Here is a 24,146-nt window from a genome sequence, read left to right as displayed (position 1 = left end):
AATGACAGGTGTATATATATCTACATGTACACACACATATATATACATTATAATAGACACATCAAGAAAATAGACCACACACCAACAACAAAAACCCACCATTTATTTCTATTGCTAATTACTTTAATCCATATTTCATTGGGAAAATTATAGTTTTCATCCCTCAAATTTGCACCAATTTCATATTTGGTCACCACCCGTGTTCACAAAAAACACATTTGATCCTTCGTGTTTCAATAATTTAACACTTTAGGTCCTTCTCCGTCAATTTACCATTCATCTGTCAGTTAAGGCAATGATGGGCGCGAGCGCTCGCTTGATTCCGTTAGTTTTAACGACAAATTGACAAAAATGACTAAAAACATCGCATTTTTGAAACATGAGGGACTGAATGTGTTTGAATGTGTTTTTTATGAACATGAGAGACTAAATGCGGAATCGATGCAAACTTGAGGGATGAAAACTGGATTGTTTCCCGTACTTCATTATTCACTAACTTCTTAAAAGGATTGAAAAGGAAACGGAACAAAAAAAGAAAGATTCAATTGCTAAACACTGATAATATTAATAAGAATAAGAATAATAATAATAATTCATACCCATATCCACAATTACAGTCTGCCTTAATCTTGATCATCATACATATCAACAAAAAACCAGAAATTTAAGCTGCAAAGAAGCTAAGCAAAATGGGAAAAATGGGTTGGCCCAAAAGCTTAAAAAAAAAAAAAAAACTATCAATCTGTAATAATAATACTGTCTTCAATCTACTCCTAACACTAAAAACTGGACTAAAATTAAGGTTTCATAACTTGGATCAAGATAAAGAGTATAATTCAATTTCCCTTCATCAATCATCATAGAGAGATTCACATAAAAGATATAATCGAGTGCGAAAAGAGACAAACCAAATCAACACCACGAAGAAACAGTGAGTACGGGGACATCGTTCCAAGCCAGAGACAGAAAACCAGGCGGCGAAGAATCGAGCAGCTTGTAAAATGAGCTGTTGGTGTAGTTCCAAAGAAGTATTTTCGCTTGGCTCTGCGCGTAATGGCTGAATACCAACGGCTGAAATCCCGCACCTTCCATCAAGAACCTCCATCTTTCTTTATCCTCCATTCGCTCTCTTTTGCGTTCCTCCGGCCCCACTACGCCGGCAATTCTACGGCCAAGCAGCAGTCTTTCGGCCTGGAGCCGCTCCGGGGAGTCGCGGGCTAAGCCCGGTTCGAGCGATTCGAAGATTGCGGTGTAGTATTTGAGCCCGTTCTTGAAACGGTGCAAGAATCCGACCCGGTTGAGGCTAACTTCGTACTCTCCTAGAGTGACGACGCATGGATTCAACGACTTGGCGAGCTTGAGAGCGTCCTCCACGCCGTTGTTGCTCTCGTCCAGCAAATTGTACAGCTGAAGCATGAAGTTCACCGCCAAAACCTCATCCGGGTCGACCCGGAAACTCGACCCTTCCAGCTCGTGCACCGGGGTTAAAATCGGGTCGAATTCGAATCTCAGATCCAGCAGTTTGGCAAAGTCACGCAGCCGGTTTCCGGTGGCGAAGAGCGACGCTGCTGGGGAGTTGCCGAGAGATGGGGCGGGTATGCCCGAGATCCGAATCCGGTCGGGTTTTCCAGAGGGCCGGGTCGCCAGAGCTTGCAGAAATGCGGCCCATTGGATCCCTTGAACAATCCCGAAATCGACGATGTGAATCTTGTTCGCCTTCTCGGTGGCTTCCAAAATAGCTTGGTTTGCTGTCAAATGGGCGAATTTGGAGTAGGGGCACGCGTCGTTTAGGGCTTTGTACGATAGAGTGAACTCCTCGGAGGTGGTGTCGTAAATGGTGGATGTTTTCTCCGCCCGAGTCGACACTCTGCTGCACAGGGCTTCCGAGAAGTAGTACGAAACCCGCTCCACAGGGTCGCCGACGCGGGAGACCGAGTCCTGGAGCTGGATCAGTGATGCCATGGCGTTTTCCGGGTCGGACTCGGAGAGACTGGCGCAGTCGATTAGGGCTTTCAGAATCGGCTTCGCTTTGGGCGAATCTTCCGGCGAACTTGTGGAAGCGCCGCCGGCAGCCGTCGATGCGGCGGCGGCGTCTAATTTGGTGGTGATTTCAGGATTCGATTGTTGCAGGTTTGTTGTCGGCGGTAGGGAGACGGAGGAAGGGGGGACCCAGGTGGAGGTCGGGGGAGGCTCGGGGAAGATGACTCGGCTGAGATCGGAGGGTGGGGGTGAGTTGATGCTGAGTCGACTCGGGAACGGATCGGTGGGGTAGAGATGGCTGAACTCGGAGCTCGTCTGCCACGCGTCGCAATCGGTCTGGAGATTGGAGCTCTCCGTGGAATCTCCGCCGCCCATTAGGCTCTCCATCCACTCGTCCGAGTCGAACTCGCCTCCGGGACCGCCGCACAAATCAGAGAAGCGGAAGGCAGTGGAGTGGTGGTCTAGGTTGGGGAAAGGAAACCCCGGGTCGGCGGATTCGGGTCCGGGCGGGACCTGAAACGGGTCGGTGAATCCGGCGGTGAGGCCATAGCCGAGAGAGGGGGCGGAGTTGGGGGTTTGGTGGTGGGGCCAGGATGAGAAAGGGTTGATTGTGTGAAGTTGCTGTTGTTGCTGCTGCTCTTGCTGCTGCTTCTGCTTGATTACTTGCTGCGCAATCGCCATTAGATTTCCACTGTCAGTACACATATACGCCATTCTATTACTCTACCAAACCCTCACATACTAAAGTGCAGCTACTCACTACTGTGTGTGTGAGAGGAGAGAGAGAGAGAGAGAGATTACAGATAAGAGAGAGAAAGAAGAGAGAGAGAGAGAGAAGGATAGTTGAGAGTGGCGGACAGATATAAAGAAGTAAAAGGGAGTAGGGAAAAATTCTGCTTCATGGCTACTGTAGGCGATCTTCATATTTTTTAATTTAAAATTAAGTCCTTCATCTTTTATATAATTCATATGTTGAACCCTGATTAAATTATACTAATGTAATGTACACATGACACATCCCTCCCTTCAATTTATTTTTTTGAAAAAATGAACTTAAACTCATTTAATAATAATATTATGATAAAAGACATTGTTATTCTTCAATATAATCAATTTATAACTATCAACGATCGAAGAATTAAATGTTAGTTGACGATAAACGTCAAGGAGCCGAGGTCGTGGTAATTTTTGAATTCGAGAGTTTAAAAAGTAAATCGTTGTTTCTCATTAACAATGAAAGTTGTTGGGAGATAAAATCAATTATGAGTTAGAGATAACATAGAGCGAAGTGAACGAGACTGCAATGTGGTTAAAAAAAAAAAAAAAACTATTTTATAGCATCCATCAAATTAAGAGGTGAGATTTACATAATTTTGTAGATAACCACATTATGACAATCATTGACGGCATGCCATCTTATAAACTCACGTTCTTATTTAAACACGTGCTTCTAACTTCAGCAAATTACAAAAATCCAACTTAAGGTGTAACGAAGGAAACCGAACCAGTTATGACAATCATTAACGGCCATCATATAAATTCATGTTCTTATTTTGACACGTGCGCCTAACTTAAGTAAATTACAAATTTTCAACTTAATGTGTAACGAAGATAACATAACCAGTTAAGAGGAAAGATCTACATAATTTTGTAGATATAACCATATTATGACAATCATTAACGGCATGCCATCTTATAAATTCGAGTTCTTATTTTGACACGTGCTCCGAACTTAAACAAATTACGAAAATCCAACTGTAGGTGTAACGAAGAAAATCAAACTAACGTTAAGAGGGAAGATCTACATAATTTTTTTTTTTTTTAGATAACCATATTATGACAATATATCATTAACGGCATGCCATCTTATAAATTCATCTTCTTATTTGTGACACGTGCTCCTAAAACATATTATAAAATTCCAACTTAAGGTGTAAAGAAGAAAACATAACCAATTATGAGAAAAGATCTACATAATTTTCTTATGAAAGAAGAAGTCTCTAACTATATCACAATATCTAAGAGGACCCTAAATTAAAGTGACCTTTTCAATCTAATTATAAACCTAATTTTGTTATCAACTATCATAATTTTAGCTTCCCTAATTATTTACACTATTTAATAATTAATTGCAAATTGATAATTGGTAGCAATTTTTCTTTTTTAAATATGTACGGTATGAAAATATATAAAAAAATTATATATAAATAAAAAACTTATATATGTTTATATAACATATTTATAAATATACTCCTATAATTAAAGTTTCCCACAAGCTTCCGTATTACCGTTTTTCGGATATGTTATTTCTTCATTTATGTTCTCTACTTTTTTATATCACCGTTTCCATGTTCGTGCTACATATATTTATGAGATTCGATAGAAAGTCCTTTGTAGCATGCATTTTCGTAGGGTAACATCTATTATGCAACAATATGTAATACTTACCACACACGTTACCCGGTACAATTTAAAATAGAAAAAAAAAAGATATATTCTTCTTTTGTCAAAAGAAATTAAAAGAGAATTCATTTTAAGAAAATAAACATTTTCTTGACCACTCATATCAACAATTATTTAAGTCGTAATAATGTTTTCAATTTTGAATCATTTTATGTTGTATATCTAAATCATTTGAATATTTTATTTTGGATAGAAAAATGTCACAAGTTAATAATATTTTTAATAACTTTTTTTATTATCATAATACAATATTAATGATTGATGATTCTAGAAATAGATCACCTTAAACAGTTGAAGTATAATGAGCTAGAAGGGTAAAGTGGATCACTGGCTCACAAGCTTGATAACCTTGAGATACCTGCGAGAAGAGAACACATAAATTAAGTCGGTGGTCGATCCGACAAAAACCCCTCCGACGCTCAAGTCAGGTGTGTGGATAGCAATAGTCGTAGATAAAATTAGAGTAGTTGAATTGCTTGAATAATCGAACGTACCTTAAAGAATGAATTAAAACCTTTATTTATACATCATCGATCGGGCTGAAATTTAAATAGTTGAGATTGTCGGACTCAAACCTTGTTTGAAGGTGATAGGGGTTGTAGTGGTCTTCAATATTGGGCTCGGGACCTAGTAGGTAAAGAAATTGTAGGCCCATTGGCTGGCTCAATTAGGCATATCAAATATAAAGCACTCTTTTAACTTTTTAACGTTTTCGAATTTTGGAAACGTTTCCTGTCGGAAATTCGAAACACTTGCCAGGAACCTTACGGCCGTTTTGCAGTTTTTAAAAAGTTAAAAACATAACTGAATAGCAAATTTTCAAATATGTTTATTGTTTCCCAAATTATTTACAATATTTAATGATCAATTGCAAATTGATAGTTGATAGCAAAATTTATTTCGAATATATTTGTATAATAATATATAACCAACTCTCATTAGGAGAGTTGGTATCTAACTTTACCAACAAGGTAAACGGTCTAGGATTCGAATTTAAATGTAAAGGACTTGAATTTACTCAAAATGTATATAATATATATAAAAAAAGGGAATTTATACATGAATAAAAACTTATTTATGTATATATAGAATATTTATAAATATACTCCTATACTTTAAATATTTATACGTTTCCTGTGCTCATTTCCAAACAAGCCGTTTCCGGTATTTGTTTCTCCATTTCTCCGTATCGCCATTTCCGTAGTACATAAATGGGACCCAAATTACCTTCCCTTTTTCACCTTTTTACCTCACGTCACATTTTGACCCTCACCAAATTATCTAACCACACGGGCCCCACTCGCCTTCCACTTTGTAGACGTGTCATTATTTAGTCAAGCTCCCTCTGCCAACGGGAAGAAAAGAGAAACAGGCATCCGACCGTCGATTCTGCATCGGACGGTGGAGATCCATTTCCTCAAGCCCAAGAAGATCGAAAAAAACAATGACGTCACGCGATGGCGATGTTTGACGCGCCGTATACCGACGTGTCACACATGAATGTGGGGACCACCTGACGCTGCTGCAGGACCCCTCCGTGGAGAGCGGGAGGGAAATGTGTGGTACACGTGGACGATCCAGTGACGTCGTTTCAGTCGTATTAGTGGGCCCCACAGGTGAATTGGCGCCATGTCATTCAGGGTCACTCCTCACTATATACTACTGCATAGGGGGAAGCAATATCATTTGCCTTTCCTCTTGTTGGATTCTCCATTTTCTTCGATGGGAGTCCGTTTTATTTATAATTTCATTTTTTTAGTTGTTTATAGTTTATATACTTTAAATATGTGACAATTACAAGATACATTTTCCACTTATTTTGCACCACATTGATACTTATAAATTACGCAGCACGTAAACATCAGCTTCTTAACGTTTTCCGTATTTTGAACAAGTTTTGTGTCGGAAGCTCAAAGACATCTGCCGGGGACACTTTATGAGTTATTTTGCAATTTTTAAATTGTTAAAACATGTTTGAATAGCAAAATTTTCCATTTCTTTTTAATTATTTACACAATTTATGACCAACTCCAAATTTATAGTTTATATTAAAATTTATTTTGAATATGTTTGTATTAAAATATATAAATAATAACTTTTATATATATATATATATATATATATATATATATATATATATATATATATATATATATATATATATATATATATATATATATATATATATATATACATAACATATTTGTAGATATATCCATATAATATTAATATTTACACGTTTTCCCCAAGCTCTCGTATCTTCATTTTATGAATACTAGCATTTTCCCCCGTGCGATGCACGGGATAGCATTTCAAATGAAAATGATAATTAGTTTAATACATGATAATTACCATTATAATAAAATTTATTAGTGATATCAAAAACAACATCAACATTTATACGGATTTAATAATATAAACTCGTTAAAAAAAACTATAAAATCTTAAATGTCAATCTTAAATAAATGAAGCATATTTTTTATTAGAAAAATAGGCTGGAAAATAATAATAATAATAATAATAATTAAAAAAAATATAGATGTAGTTGATTATAATTGTGCTAGTCGAGATTTGGTGTTAAAATAATTAGAAAAAAAATAGCTGCAAAATAGGAGATAAAATAAATATATTTACACATAAATTAATTTATTTTTACAAATATGCCATTAGGGTTTCTTAGGTTACCCTAGCGTTTCTTTCTTTTATATATAAAAAAAATATAGATGTAGTTGATTATAATTGTGCTAGCCGAGATTTGGTGTTAAAATAATTAGAAAAAAAATAGCTGCAAAATAGGAGATAAAATATTATATATTTACACATAAATTAATTTATTTTTACAAATATGCCTTTAGGGTTTCTTAGGTTACCCTAGCGTTTCTTTCTTTTATATATAAGTATCTAGGAGAATTTGATGAAAATCGATAACAATATTTAAAATAATATTTAGGAGATAAAATTTGATAAAAAAATCAAAAAATAATATTTAGGAGATAAAAATCTGATAAAAATCGAAAATAAAATTTAAAATAATAGTTAGGAGATAAAAATTTGATAAAAAATCGAAAATAATATTTCAAATAATGTTAATGAGATAAAAGTTGATAAAATATGAAAATAATAATTAGAATAATATTTATGAGATAAAATATGATTAAAATCATTCCGTAATAACTTCAATTCCACATTCATACCACTCCTCGGTATATTATATTGAACCATATAGGTTTCCTTGATCGCTTCAAGCGTATATTGACCAAACTGATGAATTGTATTATAAAGATGTTTAGGTATGTTTCTACATAAATAATCTTTAGCGCATATAAGATCCTTTCCAATTAATAGTTTGATTAAGTTAGGTGTCTCAGAAAAAAGTTGAAAATTATATTTAAAATTATAGTTATGAGATATAAATTTGATAAAATTAAAAAAAAAAATATATGATTTATAATAATATTTAGGAGATAAAAATTTGATAAAAATAAAAAATAATATTTAGGAGATAAAAATAAAAAATAATATTTAAAATAATATTTAGGGGATACAAATATGATAAAATTCGAAAATAATATTTAAAATAATATTAAGGAGATAAATATTTGATAAAAATTGAAAAAAAATTACAAATATGACTGTATAGGGGGGAAGCAATATCATTGCCTTTCCTCTTGTTGGATTCTCCATTTTCTTCGATGGGAGTCCGTTTTATTTATAATTTCATTTTTTTAGTTGTTTATAGTTTATATACTTCAAATATGTGACAATTACAAGATACATTTTCCACTTATTTTGCACCACATTGATACTTATAAATTACGCAGCACGTAAACATCAGCTTCTTAACGTTTTCCGTATTTTGAACAAGTTTTGTGTCGGAAGCTCAAAGACATCTGCCGGGGACACTTTATGAGTTATTTTGCAATTTTTAAATCGTTAAAACATGTTTGAATAGCAAAATTTTCCATTTCTTTTTAATTATTTACACAATTTATGACCAATTCCAAATTTATAGTTTATATTAAAATTTATTTTGAATATGTTTGTATTAAAATATATAAATAATAACTTTTATATATATATATATACATAACATATTTGTAGATATATCCATATAATATTAATATTTACACGTTTTCCCCAAGCTCTCGTATCTTCATTTTATGAATACTAGCATTTTCCCCCGTGCGATGCACGGGATAGCATTTCAAATGAAAATGATAATTAGTTTAATACATGATAATTATCATTATAATAAAATTTATTAGTGATATCAAAAACAACATCAACATTTATACGGATTTAATAATATAAACTCGTTAAAAAAAACTATAAAATCTTAAATGTCAATCTTAAATAAATGAAGCATATTTTTTATTAGAAAAATAGGCTGGAAAATAATAATAATAATAATAATAATAATAATAATAATAATTAAAAAAATTATAGATGTAGTTGATTATAATTGTGCTAGCCGAGATTTGGTGTTAAAATAATTAGAAAAAAAATAGCTGCAAAATAGGAGATAAAATAAATATATTTACACATAAATTAATTTATTTTTACAAATATGCCATTAGGGTTTCTTAGGTTACCCTAGCGTTTCTTTCTTTTATATATAAGATATCTATTTCCCGTATATGTTTCCCTATTTTCCCGTATTACTTTTTATTCTGTATCCTTTAAAATATTATTCTTTCTTATAATTTGAGATAAGTGATTGGTTTTGCACTTGGTCCTTTCAAATGAATTTGAAAAGTTGGACCGGCCCATTTGTTTTTGGGCGAAAAGGCCCACATAGACCCGCCTGCACCGGACTAAAAAGAAAGATATAATTTTATAAATAAATATATTCAATTTATTCAAAATCACTAGTGAATATATATAACAAAAGAAATACGAAAAGGTACAAATCGATCATCATTATATTATCATCATATTTGAAAGATGCATTTTTTTTTAGTTTTAGAGCTTTATTACTGAAATTAGATGAAATGTGGCAAAATGATAATAATTATTTAGAAATTTTATAGATTGTTAATGTTAATTGTTCACATCATATTATTATATTCTTTTTATAGATTTTTTTTTTTTTTTTTAATATCTCATGATCATTTCATCTCCAAATTTAAATTTATTAGTAAGATCCATCACATGATATTTACTTCTCCAATACGCCCTAGCTCTTACATGCACGAACCTTATATTTTACGGCCTTGCACGTTTTTTTTTCGTCTTCCTTTTCTTTTTCTTTGGATGGATGGCGGAGAAATTCGAAAACACTATCAAATATTTTTGTTTGATCCTGATACCAAGTTGGATGATCTTTTTATCTTAAAACTTAAACAGTTAATGAGCTACACTATTCGATATGAATATTTCGTATGGATTTTATTTAGAAACTAAGAGCAATAAAATTAAAAGACAATTCAAATGTGAACAAAAAGAGTAATTATAAAGGAAAATAGATCAATCGATATCAGAAAAACTGGTGATTTGAGGTTGATTTGAATTGTTGATTGTCGAAATGAAGGACCGATATGTAATTTTCGTGATTAATTGCGTTGATAACATATCGATCAATAAATAATTGAAAGTGATATGCACCGGTAAATAAATAGGATCAATGTTTGCTCATATTCATTAATGAAGCTTTCCTCTATAATCAAATTAAAAACATTGAACTGAAATGCATTAAAGCTAGAAGTAGCGGCGTAAACGTAAATACATCCAAGTTCTGCAGGTTTTTTGAACTCGAGCCCAACTCATTTTTTTTAATATTGATATTAATATTATTTTTATTATAATATATTTATATCGTAATTAAAATACCATAAAATTTATTGTTATTTATATTTATAATAAAATAAAAAATAAAAAAAATAGTAAGGCTTGCGAATCGGCTCATGTGATATTGAACAACTAATAATATGATTGTTGATTCTTTATAGAAGAAATGAGGAGAGAGAGTTAGGCTTAGATCTTATTTGGTTCCCTATACCAAGATATGATTAAATAATCTAATGATACTGAATTATTTTATTGAACCTTGCGACGTCCAACAGAAAAAATTTCTTAGAAGGCAATATAAGCCATGATAATATAATTTTGACGGGTCGATCAGACAATTTACTGAGAATACCAAACATCAAGTAAAGTTTAATTATTTAGTTAAACATGACTAATCTCTCCAACCAAACGAGACACACTATTTCACTGTTGTGTGTCAGTTAAATCTAATGAGGTGATCACATCAAAATCAAAAGGGATTGCTTTGATGGTAATCTTTTTGCCCCTTTTAGGCCACGCCACTTGTTCTTTCTTTCTTTAAAATCCCTTTTCACACTAATTTTGAACACAATGTTATTTCCTTCATATTCTCATTTCACACCAATTTTCTTTTCTTATTTATGTTTAAAAAAAAAAATCAATTTCACGTTAATTTTGGACACGTTGTACCTGTTTCAAATTCATGCTTAAGAGAGGTAAAAATAAAAAAAACTATTGCAATTCGTAATAGAGTTACAATTCACGTTTATTTTGTATGAAATGAGTCTGATCTTTTATTGTCAAAACTTTTTAGGTCGAACTCGTTGCAAATGACTTGCTGAGGGTTTACGCTTCGCGTTTGGATTTCTAACAACAAATTTCTTTGTCAACAGAAAAAGCTGAATACGTAGATATGTTCCTTTGAGACTTCGATTCTATATATAACCCAAGGCTTAAGGTATTTCTTTATTTGTGATTCGTACTATCAACAAATCACAAATAAATATAATTATTCACATCTAAAAAAATTGATAATCTGTTTGATACTTAAGATTGGATTAAACGGTTTTTAAAGAAGTATCAACATAACACAACAAGAATCAATTGACCATTTATTCATTCTGATACGATAATTATATTTATTTATCGTATCAGAATTAAAAAAAAAATAAAAAAAAATAAAAAAATAAAACATGAATATTGAAGCGACAATTAGTCAAATAAAATGACGACAAGGTTGTTTTTGTAGATCAAAATTTCAATGGAGTGGTTTAATCGTCCAAACACTGCTAATTAATCAGTCGACATTTTATTATTTGTGATTGGAAGAAAGGTATAAGAAGTTGGTAGTGGCAGACACTAACATTTGACAAATCAAATGAATCACTAATTTTGTATGATTTAACGTAAAATTGTCTCCCTATTATTTCTTCCATCAACACCACTCGATTATTGCTAATCACTAACACACTAATCCCAATTAATTATGAGTCTATAATAATTAATAAACATAAATTTTGTTTAAATAGTAACATACAGTAGAACCTCGATAAATTAATACCCGATAAATTAATAACCTCGCTTAAATAATAAATTTTCCCGGTCCCAACTCGGGGACAACGTGCTAAATTAATAATTCGTTAAATTTATAAGATAATACACATTCGAAAAATTTAAGAAGCCCCATATAATATATAAATTAATAATGCATAAAAATAATTCTTAAATTACATGGTATAGTTCATATTTTATAGATCAATGAAAGTTTAATACAATACAATCTAATTGTTGCTTGTTTCTGTTAAAGTTCACATTACCATAAATCTCGTCCCTCACTTTTCTTAACATAGTTAGAACTTTCGGTATAGTTTTGTCATAACTCAACATAAAATCGTTCTATACCATTGCTGCTTTAAGAGCTTCCGTTCGTTAAACGGGCTCTATAATGCATTGACGAATGGTACAATGAATAATATACACGTAAAAAAATTTAAAAAAAAATGTATTTTATTGAAAATAATAATAAAAGTAATTTCATAAATTAATAATTTATTAATTAATGTATAAATTAATAATTATTAATTTATCGATAAGTTAATATTTCGCTAAATTAATGAAATTTTAATGGTCCCAACAGTATTAATTTATAGAGGTTTAACTGTATTTGACAGCTATTTTATTGCGAGTGATTTTCATTTTCATATTTCAGCAACATTCTTTTACATGTCAAATATGAATAAATGCCAAACGGATTTTATGAATTCAAAATAAAACAACATAGTTAAAAAATTGAAAGAAAAAAAAAATTTGAATCAAAATTGTCGGAATTCAAAAGTTACGTTTCGATTCTCACTCTATGACTATCGGTATTCATTAGGCTTTATAAAATTTTAGATTATCACCACCATTAACTAATGGAAATTAAAGAATTAAGGCCTTGTTCGATTAGATATGTGGGTTTAATTTTGATTAGATGGAATTGGATTAATTTTTTACTGATTAATCAATTAGATAGTTAGTAAGATATTAAGTTATGGTATTAACTTTTATGAAGTCTAGTTATGTTAAAGTTTATGGGCCATCCTTGTTTTTATTATCATAATTTTGTAGTGCAATTTTAATTGGGCTTTTTTTTAATTTGAGCATAAGCCCAAACATATTTGACTATATTTTTGTTTTGATTAGGCCCAAGGGTGTATGAACATTTGAGCCCAGTCACAATTCACAAGCTTGATTGATAAATAGTTAAATACTGAACCTCTTTTTGTGAATATCTATAAATTCATGGATTTAGACATTATTTTATATGTTCTCCATCTTTTTAATATATTTGACTAGTTAAATTCTTGAATCTTATATGAATGATTGAAGTTGTAGTTGTATCAATTTATTTAATAATAAAAATAAGGGTAAATTACACTCACACCCCTAAGGTATGCTAAAATAACTTTAAGGTCCATGTAATATCGATAATTACACTCACCTCATGTAATGTGATAATGCATTGGATACGTTATTCCGATAGCATTCTAACAGACTTGTTGGGCCCCCGCACATTGGTATGATATTGTTTGCACCTCAACAATCCTTGTGCACCGGGAGCTCACCACCATACGTTATTCCGATAGCATTCTAAGTTCTAACAGACTTGTTGGGCCCCCGCAGGAATATCACAAAACTCCACATTGGTATGATATTGTTTGCACCTCAACAATCCTTGTGCACCGGGAGCTCACCACCATACGTTATTCCGATAGCATTCTAACAGACTTGTTGGGCCCCCGCAGGAATAGCACAAAACTCCACATTGGTATGATATTGTTTGCACATCAACAATCCTTGTGCACCGGGAGCTCACCACCATACGTTATTCCGATAGCATTCTAACAGACTTGTTGGGCCCCCGCAGGAATAGCACAAAACTCCACATTGGTATGATATTGTTTGCACCTCAACAATCCTTGTGCACCGGGAGCTCACCACCATACGTTATTCCGATAGCATTCTAACAGACTTGTTGGGCCCCCGCAGGAATAGCACAAACTCCACATTGGTATGATATTGTTTGCAGGCAGGAATAGCACAAACTCCACATTAGTATGATATTGTCCAGATTGGGCCGGGCCCAACTGGTTTTGCTCCTGGGTTTCCCAAAAGGCCTCATACCAATGGAGTTACTATCCCCTCTATATAAACCATAGATCTTTCCCATATTAAACCGATGTGGGACGTTGTTTGAACCTCAACAATACGAGATAGAAAAAAAAAGGTCAAGAGAGAGTAAAAAGGAAAATCTAGTGAGATTAGGGTGTGAATTTGGGTTTCGTTTTCTTCGTTTTGTTCGTTGGAATATACTGTGTGTGTACGTGTGTGTGGCTGCAAATCTGTGTGATTTGCTTCTGGTTATTCTATTCTATCTCTACGAATTATTTTTTGCCTTTAATGTTTTGCAAATTTATTAATTTGAAACTATTGCATTCTTGTCATTATTGATTGTTGGTTTTGATTTGTTTAAATAATTTATATGGCTACGTCAGTTGTTGTGATTGTTGGTTTTATAAATTGTTGTCATTAATTTAGTTATTAATTGATTGTGTTGATTCATTATATTATATTATATTTTAATTGTTTCTAATAAAATATGAGTATTTTGATCTTGTGTGGTTTGTCTTCTCCGGGCGGATACCCAACAGTGGTATCAGAGCTTTGTTAAGGGTCCGTCCGGAGCGGCGTACGAAATCCTGGTCCAGGGGTTTCGCTCAGGTATAAATTTCTACTCTTGGTGAGTTGATTGATTCTTTGTGATAATTATACCTGTTATTGGTGAATCTTTTATTTATTGCTTCCGCTAATATTTTGTGCGAATCTGTGTGATTCTTTATCTTTGTGATATTTGAAAATTGGAATCTTTGTGATCCGTTTTTGCTCTGAAATTGGAATCCTTGGGATTTTTTGAAAATTTATAAGTCTTTGTGATTCGATTTTGCTAAATAATATTGAATCTTTGTGATTCTTTGGGGTGTTAATCCTGCTAATTATCTTTGTGATTTTTTGCTATCTTTGTGATACTTGGAATATGTGATCTATGTCTATGTTATCTTTAGCTCCTTTCGATGGAAAGGGTGATTTTTAATTTCTATTTGGCAACAGAAAATGAAAGGTATTTTAATTCATCAAAAATGTTTTAAAGCGATTTCCTTAAGTGAGGAAGTTTTTATAACTGTTGCTAAACGTGAAGAACTTGATGATCTTGCTTATTCTGTTATTATCTTGAATCTAAGTGACTCTGTGATTAGAAAAGTAGGAAAACATGATTCTACTAGAAGTTTATGGGATAAATTGGAAGAGCTTTATGTTGAAAATTCTTTGCCCAATAAAATGTTTTTGCTTGAAAAGTTTTTTAGATTTAAATTGGACTCTCGCAAAAATATTGATGCTAATATGGATGTTTTTACCAAGTTAGTTCAAGATATTAAATTAACTGGTGATAAGAACTGTTGGCACCAGATTTCTGTTAGTGAAGATTGAAGAAATCCGCCATACGTGGAAACTAAAGATGGCAAAGATTTGTTTTCCATGTTTATTTTGGAATTAATTAGAGTCCTATTCTTGTAATATTTTTATTAGGACTTAGATTTATTTCCATGTATTATATTCTAGTTAGGTATCTTTTGTACTTATCTAGAATAGAAGTAGAAATCCACTAGGATTCTATTACCTAGTAAAATCGATTTCTTAGGGCCCAAGTTAAGTTTAGGGTGGTGATTCCGTGCCTATATAATGCCCTTAACCGCATATGAGTCCTATGGGGCTTTAATAAGAAAAATCCCAGCATAAAGGCTTTGAAGGGTGCAGCCCGTGCTGCAGCCCCGTCGGCACATCAGGTGTGGCAACATAACAGGTTTCTTCTACCAGGCCATAAAGGAGATCGGCGTTTCGGGAGAAGTGCTTAAAAGATCTCGGGAGAGGTCGATTCGTCGTTTGAAGGGAGTTCAACATTGGAGGAAGTCCAAGAGTGCGGAGGAGGAATTGCTTTGATTATCAACAAGTTCGAGTCGTGTGCAAGAACGGCGTATCACATAAAGAGGGAGTCTTTAGTGTTTTATTAAGTCCTATTAATGTACACTTAAATCTGAACTAGTTTTGCAAGTCCTCGTGGATGTAGGGTACATTTGTATCCGAACCACATTAAATTCTTGTGTTCTTTATTCTGCTTTTAGTAGATTAGTTACTTTGACAACACAAGAATTCCGTTACCACACCTAGTGTCGTAACACGTAGTCTGTCTCAACAGATGAGTGGACTTTGATAGGCATTTAAATTCAACAATTGGCATCAGAGCGGGTCACTAGATATACTTAGTGTCCGATTTTGGGTTTTGATTTATTTGTTTTGCTTATTGGATGACGTGTGTTCACAAGGATGGTTGAGACGGAAGTTTGTCACGACATTCACCCAATTCCGCTGCGTTGTAACGTGCCCCGTGATGGGACACTCTGATAGAAGACAAAGATGGGTGAAGAAAAGAGACATCAATGTTGCAGGGGGAGTAAATCTCATCTGCAGGGGGAGTTTGTGTTAAACATGGATTCTAACCAATCTATGCCAAATGGGGAGATTGTTGGCACCAGATTTCTGTTAGTGAAGATTGAAGAAATCCGCCAGACGTGGAAACTAAAGATTGGCAAATATTTGTTTTCCATGTTTATTTTGGAATTAATTAGAGTCCTATTCTTGTAATATTTTTATTAGGACTTAGATTTATTTCCATGTATTATATTCTAGTTAGGTATCTTTTGTACTTATCTTGAATAGAAGTAGAAATCGACTAGGATTCTATTACCTAGTTAAATCGATTTCTTAGGGCCCAAGTTAGGTTTAGGGTGGTGATTTCGTGCCTATATAAGGCCCTCAACCTCATATGAGTCCGATGGAGCTTTAATAAGAAAAATTCCAACATAAAGGCTTTGAAGGGTGCAACCCGTGCTGCAGCCCCGTCGGCACATCAGGTGTGGCAACATAACAGGTTTCTTCTACCAGGCCGTAAAGAAGATCGGCGTTTCGGGAGAAGTGCTTAAAAGATCTCGGGAGAGGTCGATCCGCCGTTTGAAGGGAGTTCAACATTGGAGGAAGTCCAAGAGTGCGGAGGAGGAATTGCTTTGATTATCAACAAGTTCGAGTTGTGTGCAAGAACGGCGTATCACATAAAGAGGGAGTCTTTAGTGTTTTATTAAGTCCTATTAATGTACACTTAAATCTGAACTAGTTTTGCAAGTCCTCGTGGATGTAGGGTACATTTGTATCCGAACCACATTAAATTCTTGTGTTCTTTATTCTGCTTTTAGTAGGTTAGTTACTGTGACAACACAAGAATTCCGTTACCACACCTAATGTCGTAACACGTAGTCTATCTCAACAGATAAGTGGACTTTGATAGGCATTTAAATTCAACAAGAACATTGATGATTATACCCCTATTGTGCTCTTAAATGCTATTCCTGATATTTATAATATGTTAAGTCTGCTATTAAGTATGGTAAAGATAAGATTACTTTACATACTGTGATCAATGCTTTAAAAAGCAAAGAGCTTGAATTGGGAATTAATAGGGATAAATCATTTGGTGAGGTTAATTTTATTAAAGGAAGTCAATCTAATCGCTTTCAAAACAATAAGGCTTCTTCTAGTCAAATTGATCAAAATAAGAAAAATGGTGGAGATTGAAGTAAGTCAAAGGCTAATCCTAATAATAGGAGATGTTTTAATTGTGGTGACCATAATCATTTTATTAATGAGTGTCCCAAGCCTAAGAAAAACCAACATAGTGATCAAGCCAATATGATATCTGATGGTGGTGATGTATTCTAATGTGTTAGAATATTTGCATTACTTTGTGTTTTGCTTGTTATTTGCATTACTTTGTGTTTTGCTTGTTTTTTGCATTACTTTGTGTTTTGTTTTTAGACTTGTACTAACTTTGTGTTTTGAGTGCAGGCAGTGTCATACGGCTATGATGATCTTGTTTTTCCCCTTAAATGTCCCGATGACTCATTTGGGCGAGGTGGAGATTATTGGGATTTTGGCCTAAATGTTTTCTCTTCATCTGTGGCCCAATACCAGCATGCAACCAGCCCATCTTGGAGCGAGCCCACATTTGAAAAGCCCACGTGGAGAATTGGTCTTGACCCAATTAAGAGGTCAAAACGTGAAAAAAGATTTATTTCTCCACCGAAAAACTGATCAAGGCTCTCTGCTTTTTTCGTCCTCTTTTCTGGCCCGATCTCTCCGCCGGAAATCTGTGACACCAGTATCTCGATTCCTCGGTTTCCGCTGAAATCTGTTCTTGGGTCTATTAAATAGACCTCTTCTTCGTGAGAGAGGAACGACCAAGAAAATCAAACCTACTTTACACCGTGTTCCAAAATCTTTTCTTCATGACTGATTCTGACTCTTTGTGAGTGTTTGGGTGTTGGGTTGAGTGTTGTGTGTGTTTGATTTATTCGAACTCTTGGTCCTTTTGTGAGTTGGGGTTTTTCCGGGTTTTTCGAGTTCGAGATATGAGAGGGATTTGGGCTGTTGGGCTAGTTCCGATGGGCGCGTGGCTGCGGCTGGTGAGTCTTGGACGAGGACGAATGAGAATTGAGACTGAGTCGGGAACCTCAATCGTCATCAGAACTTCATCTTCCCACGAATCTGTGTGATTCGCCGTGGTTTCGTTTTTTCCCCCTTTATTTCCTTAGTTTTATATTATTTATTTGTTTCTTATTATTATTATTATTATTATTATTATTTTTTTTTGGCAATTATTCTGATTTGTTAAAGTCTTCATAATTGTTATGCTTTGTTTTTTATATTAATAGTGATTGTAGTCAGTATCCCCTATTCCCATAAGGTTATTTTCTTGCATATTGGTTTAAGTGAATATAATGTCTGTTTTATTTACTATTGTTTCTCCGGGTGGATACCCAACAGGGGTATCAGAGCGTTGTTAAGGGTCCGTCCGGAGCGGCGTACGAAACCCTGGTCCAGGGGCAGGTATAAATTTCTACTCTTGGTGAGTTGATTGATTCTTTGTGATAATTATACCTGTTATTGGTGAATCTTGGTGATTCTTTGTTTATTGCTTCCGCTAATATTTTGTGTGAATCTGTGTGATTCTCTATCTTTGTGATATTTGAAAAATTGGAATCTTTGTGATCCGTTTTTGCTCTGAAATTGTGAATCTTTGTGATTCTATAATTGTGTGATTTTTTGGAAAAAATTGTGAATCTTTGTGATTCGATTTTGCTAAAGTTTATTGAATCTTTGGGATTCTCTTGTTTGTTGATCCTACTGATATTTAATCTTGGTGATTTTGCTATCTTGATACTTGGAATATGGGATCTATGTCTACGTTATCTTTAGCTCCTTTCGACGGAAAATGTGATTTTTCTATCTGGTAACAGAAAATGAAAGGTATTTTAATCCATCAAAAATGTTTTAAAGCAATTTCTCTAAGTGAGGAGGTTTTTATAGCTGTTGCTAAACGTGAAGAACTTGATGATCTTGCTTATTCTGCTATTATCTTGAATTTAAGTGACTATGTGATTAGAAAAGTAGGAAAGCATGATTCTGCTAGAAGTTTATGGGATAAATTGGAAGAGCTTTATGTTGAAAATTATTTGCCCAATAAAATGTTTTTGCTTGAAAAGTTTTTTGAATTTAAATTGGACTCTCGCTGATAAGGAACGTGAAATTGGATTCGTGTTGCAAAATAACTATTTAATTCGGAGAAGAGTTATTAATGGACATTGGTGGAAATATCGAAAGAAATTATGGAAAAATAAGGGTTTTCGACGAACTCAAATCGTAGTTGAGTACGAAACGAACTCTATCTCAAGTGAAACGGCGCAAGAAACAAAACTCATGAGCAAAGCTCATGAATCACGTCCAAGTTCAGCAATCCAACGTCGTTTAGACTCCTAAAAGTTCGTTTTTGCTATTTTAGGTAAGTTTTAGAAAATTAATATCAAATCATAGAAAAATCGGATTAGGATTCCGTAAATTGGGTTGTTCCCAAAATTACAAGATCTACTAGAATCAGACTCTAACTCGTTTTTGCCGTTTTTGGTAATTTTTAGTATTTTCTTATTTTAATTAGGGTTTTCAGTTTTTTAGTATAAATAGATGCCTTAGGACTTTATTTAAGAAGATTTTCGAATTTTAATAAAATATTTAGAGTTTTCTCTATTTTTCTGGTGGATTCCAGAGTTTTCGGTGGATTCCGAATGTTATTTTGTTCTATAGGATTAATTCGTAGAAATTAATTCTTTACCGTGCTTCCGTTCTGCGTCAGTTGGCATCAGCAGCGAGGTTTTTCCTGGTTAGATGGCGAAAGGTGCAAAACATGGAGACAACAACTACGTTGGCGATGACCGCGGGGTTGGAAAATTACAAAATTTGCGGTTGGTGCGCGAGGGATTTGCCCTTGACAACAACAACAGAAGAACTGAATCTAGCATGATGATTGCCGACAGTGTAGCCCGAGGTGCATATGTTAGGCACAATTATCATGGACCTGTTCAAATTCAATCAAGGTATGATGATTATTCAAGGAGGAGCGAAAACTTTGAGTTTGAAGAAAACCCGCCTATAAGGAGGCAAAAAGATCGTGATAAATATCGGGTGAGAGCTGAAATTCCTTCTTTTAGTGGAAATTTTCTTGAAGTTGAGGATTTTATCAATTGGGTGTCAGAAGTCGAAAATTATTTTGAATTGATGGATATTTTGCCGAATAAGATGGTAAAATTGGTTAGGTGTGAGTTAAAGGGTTGTACAGCCGCATGGTGGGATGAAATACAGAGGAAGAGAGCTAGACAAGAAAAATTTCCAATCCAATCATGGAGGAGGATGAGAAAAATGTTGATGGATCGTTTTTTACCCCTAGGTTATGAGCAACGTCTATTTCAACTATATAGTAATTGTTCGCAAGGGAGTAGATCTGTTAACAAGTATACTGCTGAGTTTATGAGACTAGCAAACTTAAATAACCTGCAAGAATCCGAAAGTATGGAAATTTCAAGGTACCTGCAAGGATTGAATATTTCAATCCGTCTTAGGATAGGGTGGCGCACAATCGACTCCCTTGAAGAGGCTGAAGAGTTAGCATGGAGCGAGGAATATTATCAGAAGCGAAATAGTTCTTCTAGAAAAATCAAAGATGTTCTACCCGTTGCCAAAGTTAAGGAGGTACAAGATACTTCGTTCGTTATTCAAGCATCCGGTTTGGTGGAGGATCATGGCGTACGAGTTAACAAAGTTGAAGAAGAAATTGTTGATGCAAAAGTTAAAATTAGCGTAGCTATGATTAACGATGACATTAACAAATTCAAGGTGAAAGTCAATGAAGTTGAAGGGGGAGTCAACGAGGTTGAAGAGAGCATCAACAAAGTCGAAGATAGCATCAACGGGGTAGAAGAGAACATTAGCAAGGTTGAAGAGGGAGTCGATGAGTTTCGAGAGGGTGTTAAAAATAAATTTGAGGAAGAATTTGAAGTTGTAAAATTTGTTCAAGAAGAGGAAGGTGCACGTGAAGAGAAGGAACAAGTGGATTGCGTTGAGGCATATGATATAATTGTAGATAATGTTTGCTGTGAAGTTCCTGCATCGGCGAAATTGGTGGAGCCATTGAGATTTTCGATTAAGAAGCCAATTTTTCCAACGCCACGTTTGGATGAAGATTTTGAAAGCAAGATTTTTGTGCCGGGAATATTGGTGGAGCACTTGAAGTTGTTTCGAAAGAAATATGCATCGCTATATTTTGATCATAGCTCGAGGTCGAGCTCTTTTGAAGAAGAGGAGATTGATAAGGAACGTGAAATTGGATTCGTGTTGCAAAATAACTATTTAATTCGGAGAAGAGTTATTAATGGACATTGGTGGAAATATCGAAAGAAATTATGGAAAAATAAGGGTTTTCGACGAACTCAAATCGTAGTTGAGTACGAAACGAACTCTATCTCAAGTGAAACGGCGCAAGAAACAAAACTCATGAGCAAAGCTCATGAATCACGTCCAAGTTCAGCAATCCAACGTCGTTTAGACTCCTAAAAGTTCGTTTTTGCTATTTTAGGTAAGTTTTAGAAAATTAATATCAAATCATAGAAAAATCGGATTAGGATTCCGTAAATTGGGTTGTTCCCAAAATTACAAGATCTACTAGAATCAGACTCTAACTCGTTTTTGCCGTTTTTGGTAATTTTTAGTATTTTCTTATTTTAATTAGGGTTTTCAGTTTTTTAGTATAAATAGATGCCTTAGGACTTTATTTTAGAAGATTTTCGAATTTTAATAAAATATTTAGAGTTTTCTCTATTTTTCTGGTGGATTCCAGAGTTTTCGGTGGATTCCGAATGTTATTTTGTTCTATAGGATTAATTCGTAGAAATTAATTCTTTACCGTGCTTCCGTTCAACGTCACTCGCAAAAATATTGATGCTAATATGGATGTTTTTACCAAGTTAGTTCAAGATATTAAATTAACCGGTGATAAGAACATTGATGAATATACCCCTATTGCTCTTGAATGTCATTCCTGATATTTCTAATGATGTTAAGTCTGCTATTAAGTATGGTAGAGATAAGATTACTTTAGATACTGTGATCAATGCTTTAAAAAGCAAATAGCTTGAATTGGGAATTATTAGGGATAATTCATTTAGTGAGGTTAATTTTATTAAAGGAAGTCAGCCTAATCGCTTTCAAAACTATAAGGCTTCTTTGAGTCAAATTGATCAAACTAAGAAAAAGGGTGGAGATTGGAGTAAGTCAAAGGCTAATCCTAATAATAGAAGGTGTTTTAATTGCGGTGACCATAGTCATTTCATTAGTGATTGTTCCAAGCCTAAGAAAAACCAACATAGAGATCAAGCCAATACGATATCCGACGGTGGTGATGTATTCTAACGTGTTAGAATATTTGCATTAATTTGTGTTTTGCTTATTATTTGCATTACTTTGTGTTTTGCTTGTGTTTTGCATTACTTTGTGTTTTGTTTTTTAAACTTGTGCTAACTTTGTGTTTTGAGTGCAGGTAGTGTCATACGGCAATGATGACTTCGTTTCTCCTAAAAGGGTCCAGATGATCCATTTGGGTCAGGTGGAGATTTGTAGAGTATGTGGCCCAAATGATTTCTTTGTAAATGGCCCATTAAAATTCCACCTTGCAACCCACTTACGAGCAGCCCACAAAATTTGAGCCCAAAATTAAAGTCGGCCCAATCTCACTTTGGTTTTCCCTTTTCTCTCTCTTTTCACCGTTTACTATTAGTTTTCCGGAAGTGGTGGAGACAATAAAGAGCTATGCGTGATTTAAGAAATGCTGGAGGAGCCATGTCACCTCATAACTCTATGTTGTCTCCACCAGTGACTAAAAATAATAGTCCGTCTATCGGAATAACGTACCCAATGAATTATCCGATTATAGTTTCTAAATTCTAACCATGTTTCAGGGGGTGAATGTAATTATTGATATCACAGCTGCGATTTAAAATTTATTTAAGCATACCTCAAGTGTGTCGATGTAATTTACCCGAGGTTTCGTTCTTTATTTTAACCTCATCCTCGAACAGAACAAATTTGAGAATTAACGAATCAACTCTTTTTTTATTCTTTTGGAACAAATGATTGTAAAAAAAAAAAAGAGAGAGAGAGAGAGAGAGTACAGTGACGAGATATTTTGACCTAATTATTCATGAACAAATATGATAAAAATAATTTTGAAGAGATACAGTTTGAAAGAATGGACAGTTGAAAAATAGTGGTGGGACGTAGGAGTAATTAAATTCCAACATGAACATGCATGCATGATTGATGAGGTCCACTGCACTGCCACTGCTGTGAATAATAAAATATTAAACTCAAAATTAAATTAATTAAATAAAATGCAGTCAAATGAAAGTACAGTGTTTGATTGTGGGAACTTCTCACATCACATCAAATCACGAACAATTAAAACAGCTTTATTTTACTTTAATTGACCACATGATTCTACTACCCACATTGGTCAACGGTCAACCCGGATTTCTTCTATATGCTGCTACCGTTGATAATATATATATAATTTTTTAATAAAATACTTTATTGAATTTCTTACGTCAAATAGTTATTTCATCTTTCTTGCTGTTGATAAATTATACGGATATATAATCTATGTATTAATGAAATAAAATACAATATATACCTGAACATTATAATTTATTGCATTTCGATTTTCGGGTGGCTTTATATTCCCTTATAAGGGATAAAAAATACTGAATTAATTTTATTGGAATCATGAGGATGTTCATTATTTGAATTTTGATGATCCAAAACTTGATCTGAACATTCAATAAACATAATTTCATAAATGTGTATAATAATAATAATAATAATAATAATAATAATAATAATAATAATAA

General features: G+C 33.8%; 1 protein-coding gene across 1 annotated transcript; it reads right to left on the bottom strand.

Moving 5' to 3' along the window:
- Positions 1-568: 568 nt before the first annotated feature.
- LOC105954962 (SCARECROW-LIKE protein 7) lies at positions 569-3,231 on the bottom strand. Its single transcript, XM_012978648.2, has one exon. The coding sequence runs from the start codon at positions 2,692-2,694 to the stop codon at positions 913-915; it is 1,782 nt and encodes a 593-aa protein (XP_012834102.2). The 5' UTR covers positions 2,695-3,231; the 3' UTR covers positions 569-912.
- Positions 3,232-24,146: the final 20,915 nt, after the last annotated feature.

This window comes from Erythranthe guttata, chromosome 8 (genome assembly GCF_056151865.1).
Source record: "Erythranthe guttata isolate IM_541 chromosome 8, IM_541, whole genome shotgun sequence".
Classification (NCBI taxonomy): domain Eukaryota; kingdom Viridiplantae; phylum Streptophyta; class Magnoliopsida; order Lamiales; family Phrymaceae; genus Erythranthe; species Erythranthe guttata.
The sequence above is the reverse complement of the archived record's forward strand: the minus strand, read 5'-3'. Positions and strand labels throughout refer to the sequence as shown.

Coding starts and splice junctions, on each gene's coding strand:
- LOC105954962 (XM_012978648.2), bottom strand. CDS start 2,694: ATGGCGTATATGTGTACTGACAGTGGAAATCTAATGGCGATTGCGCAG.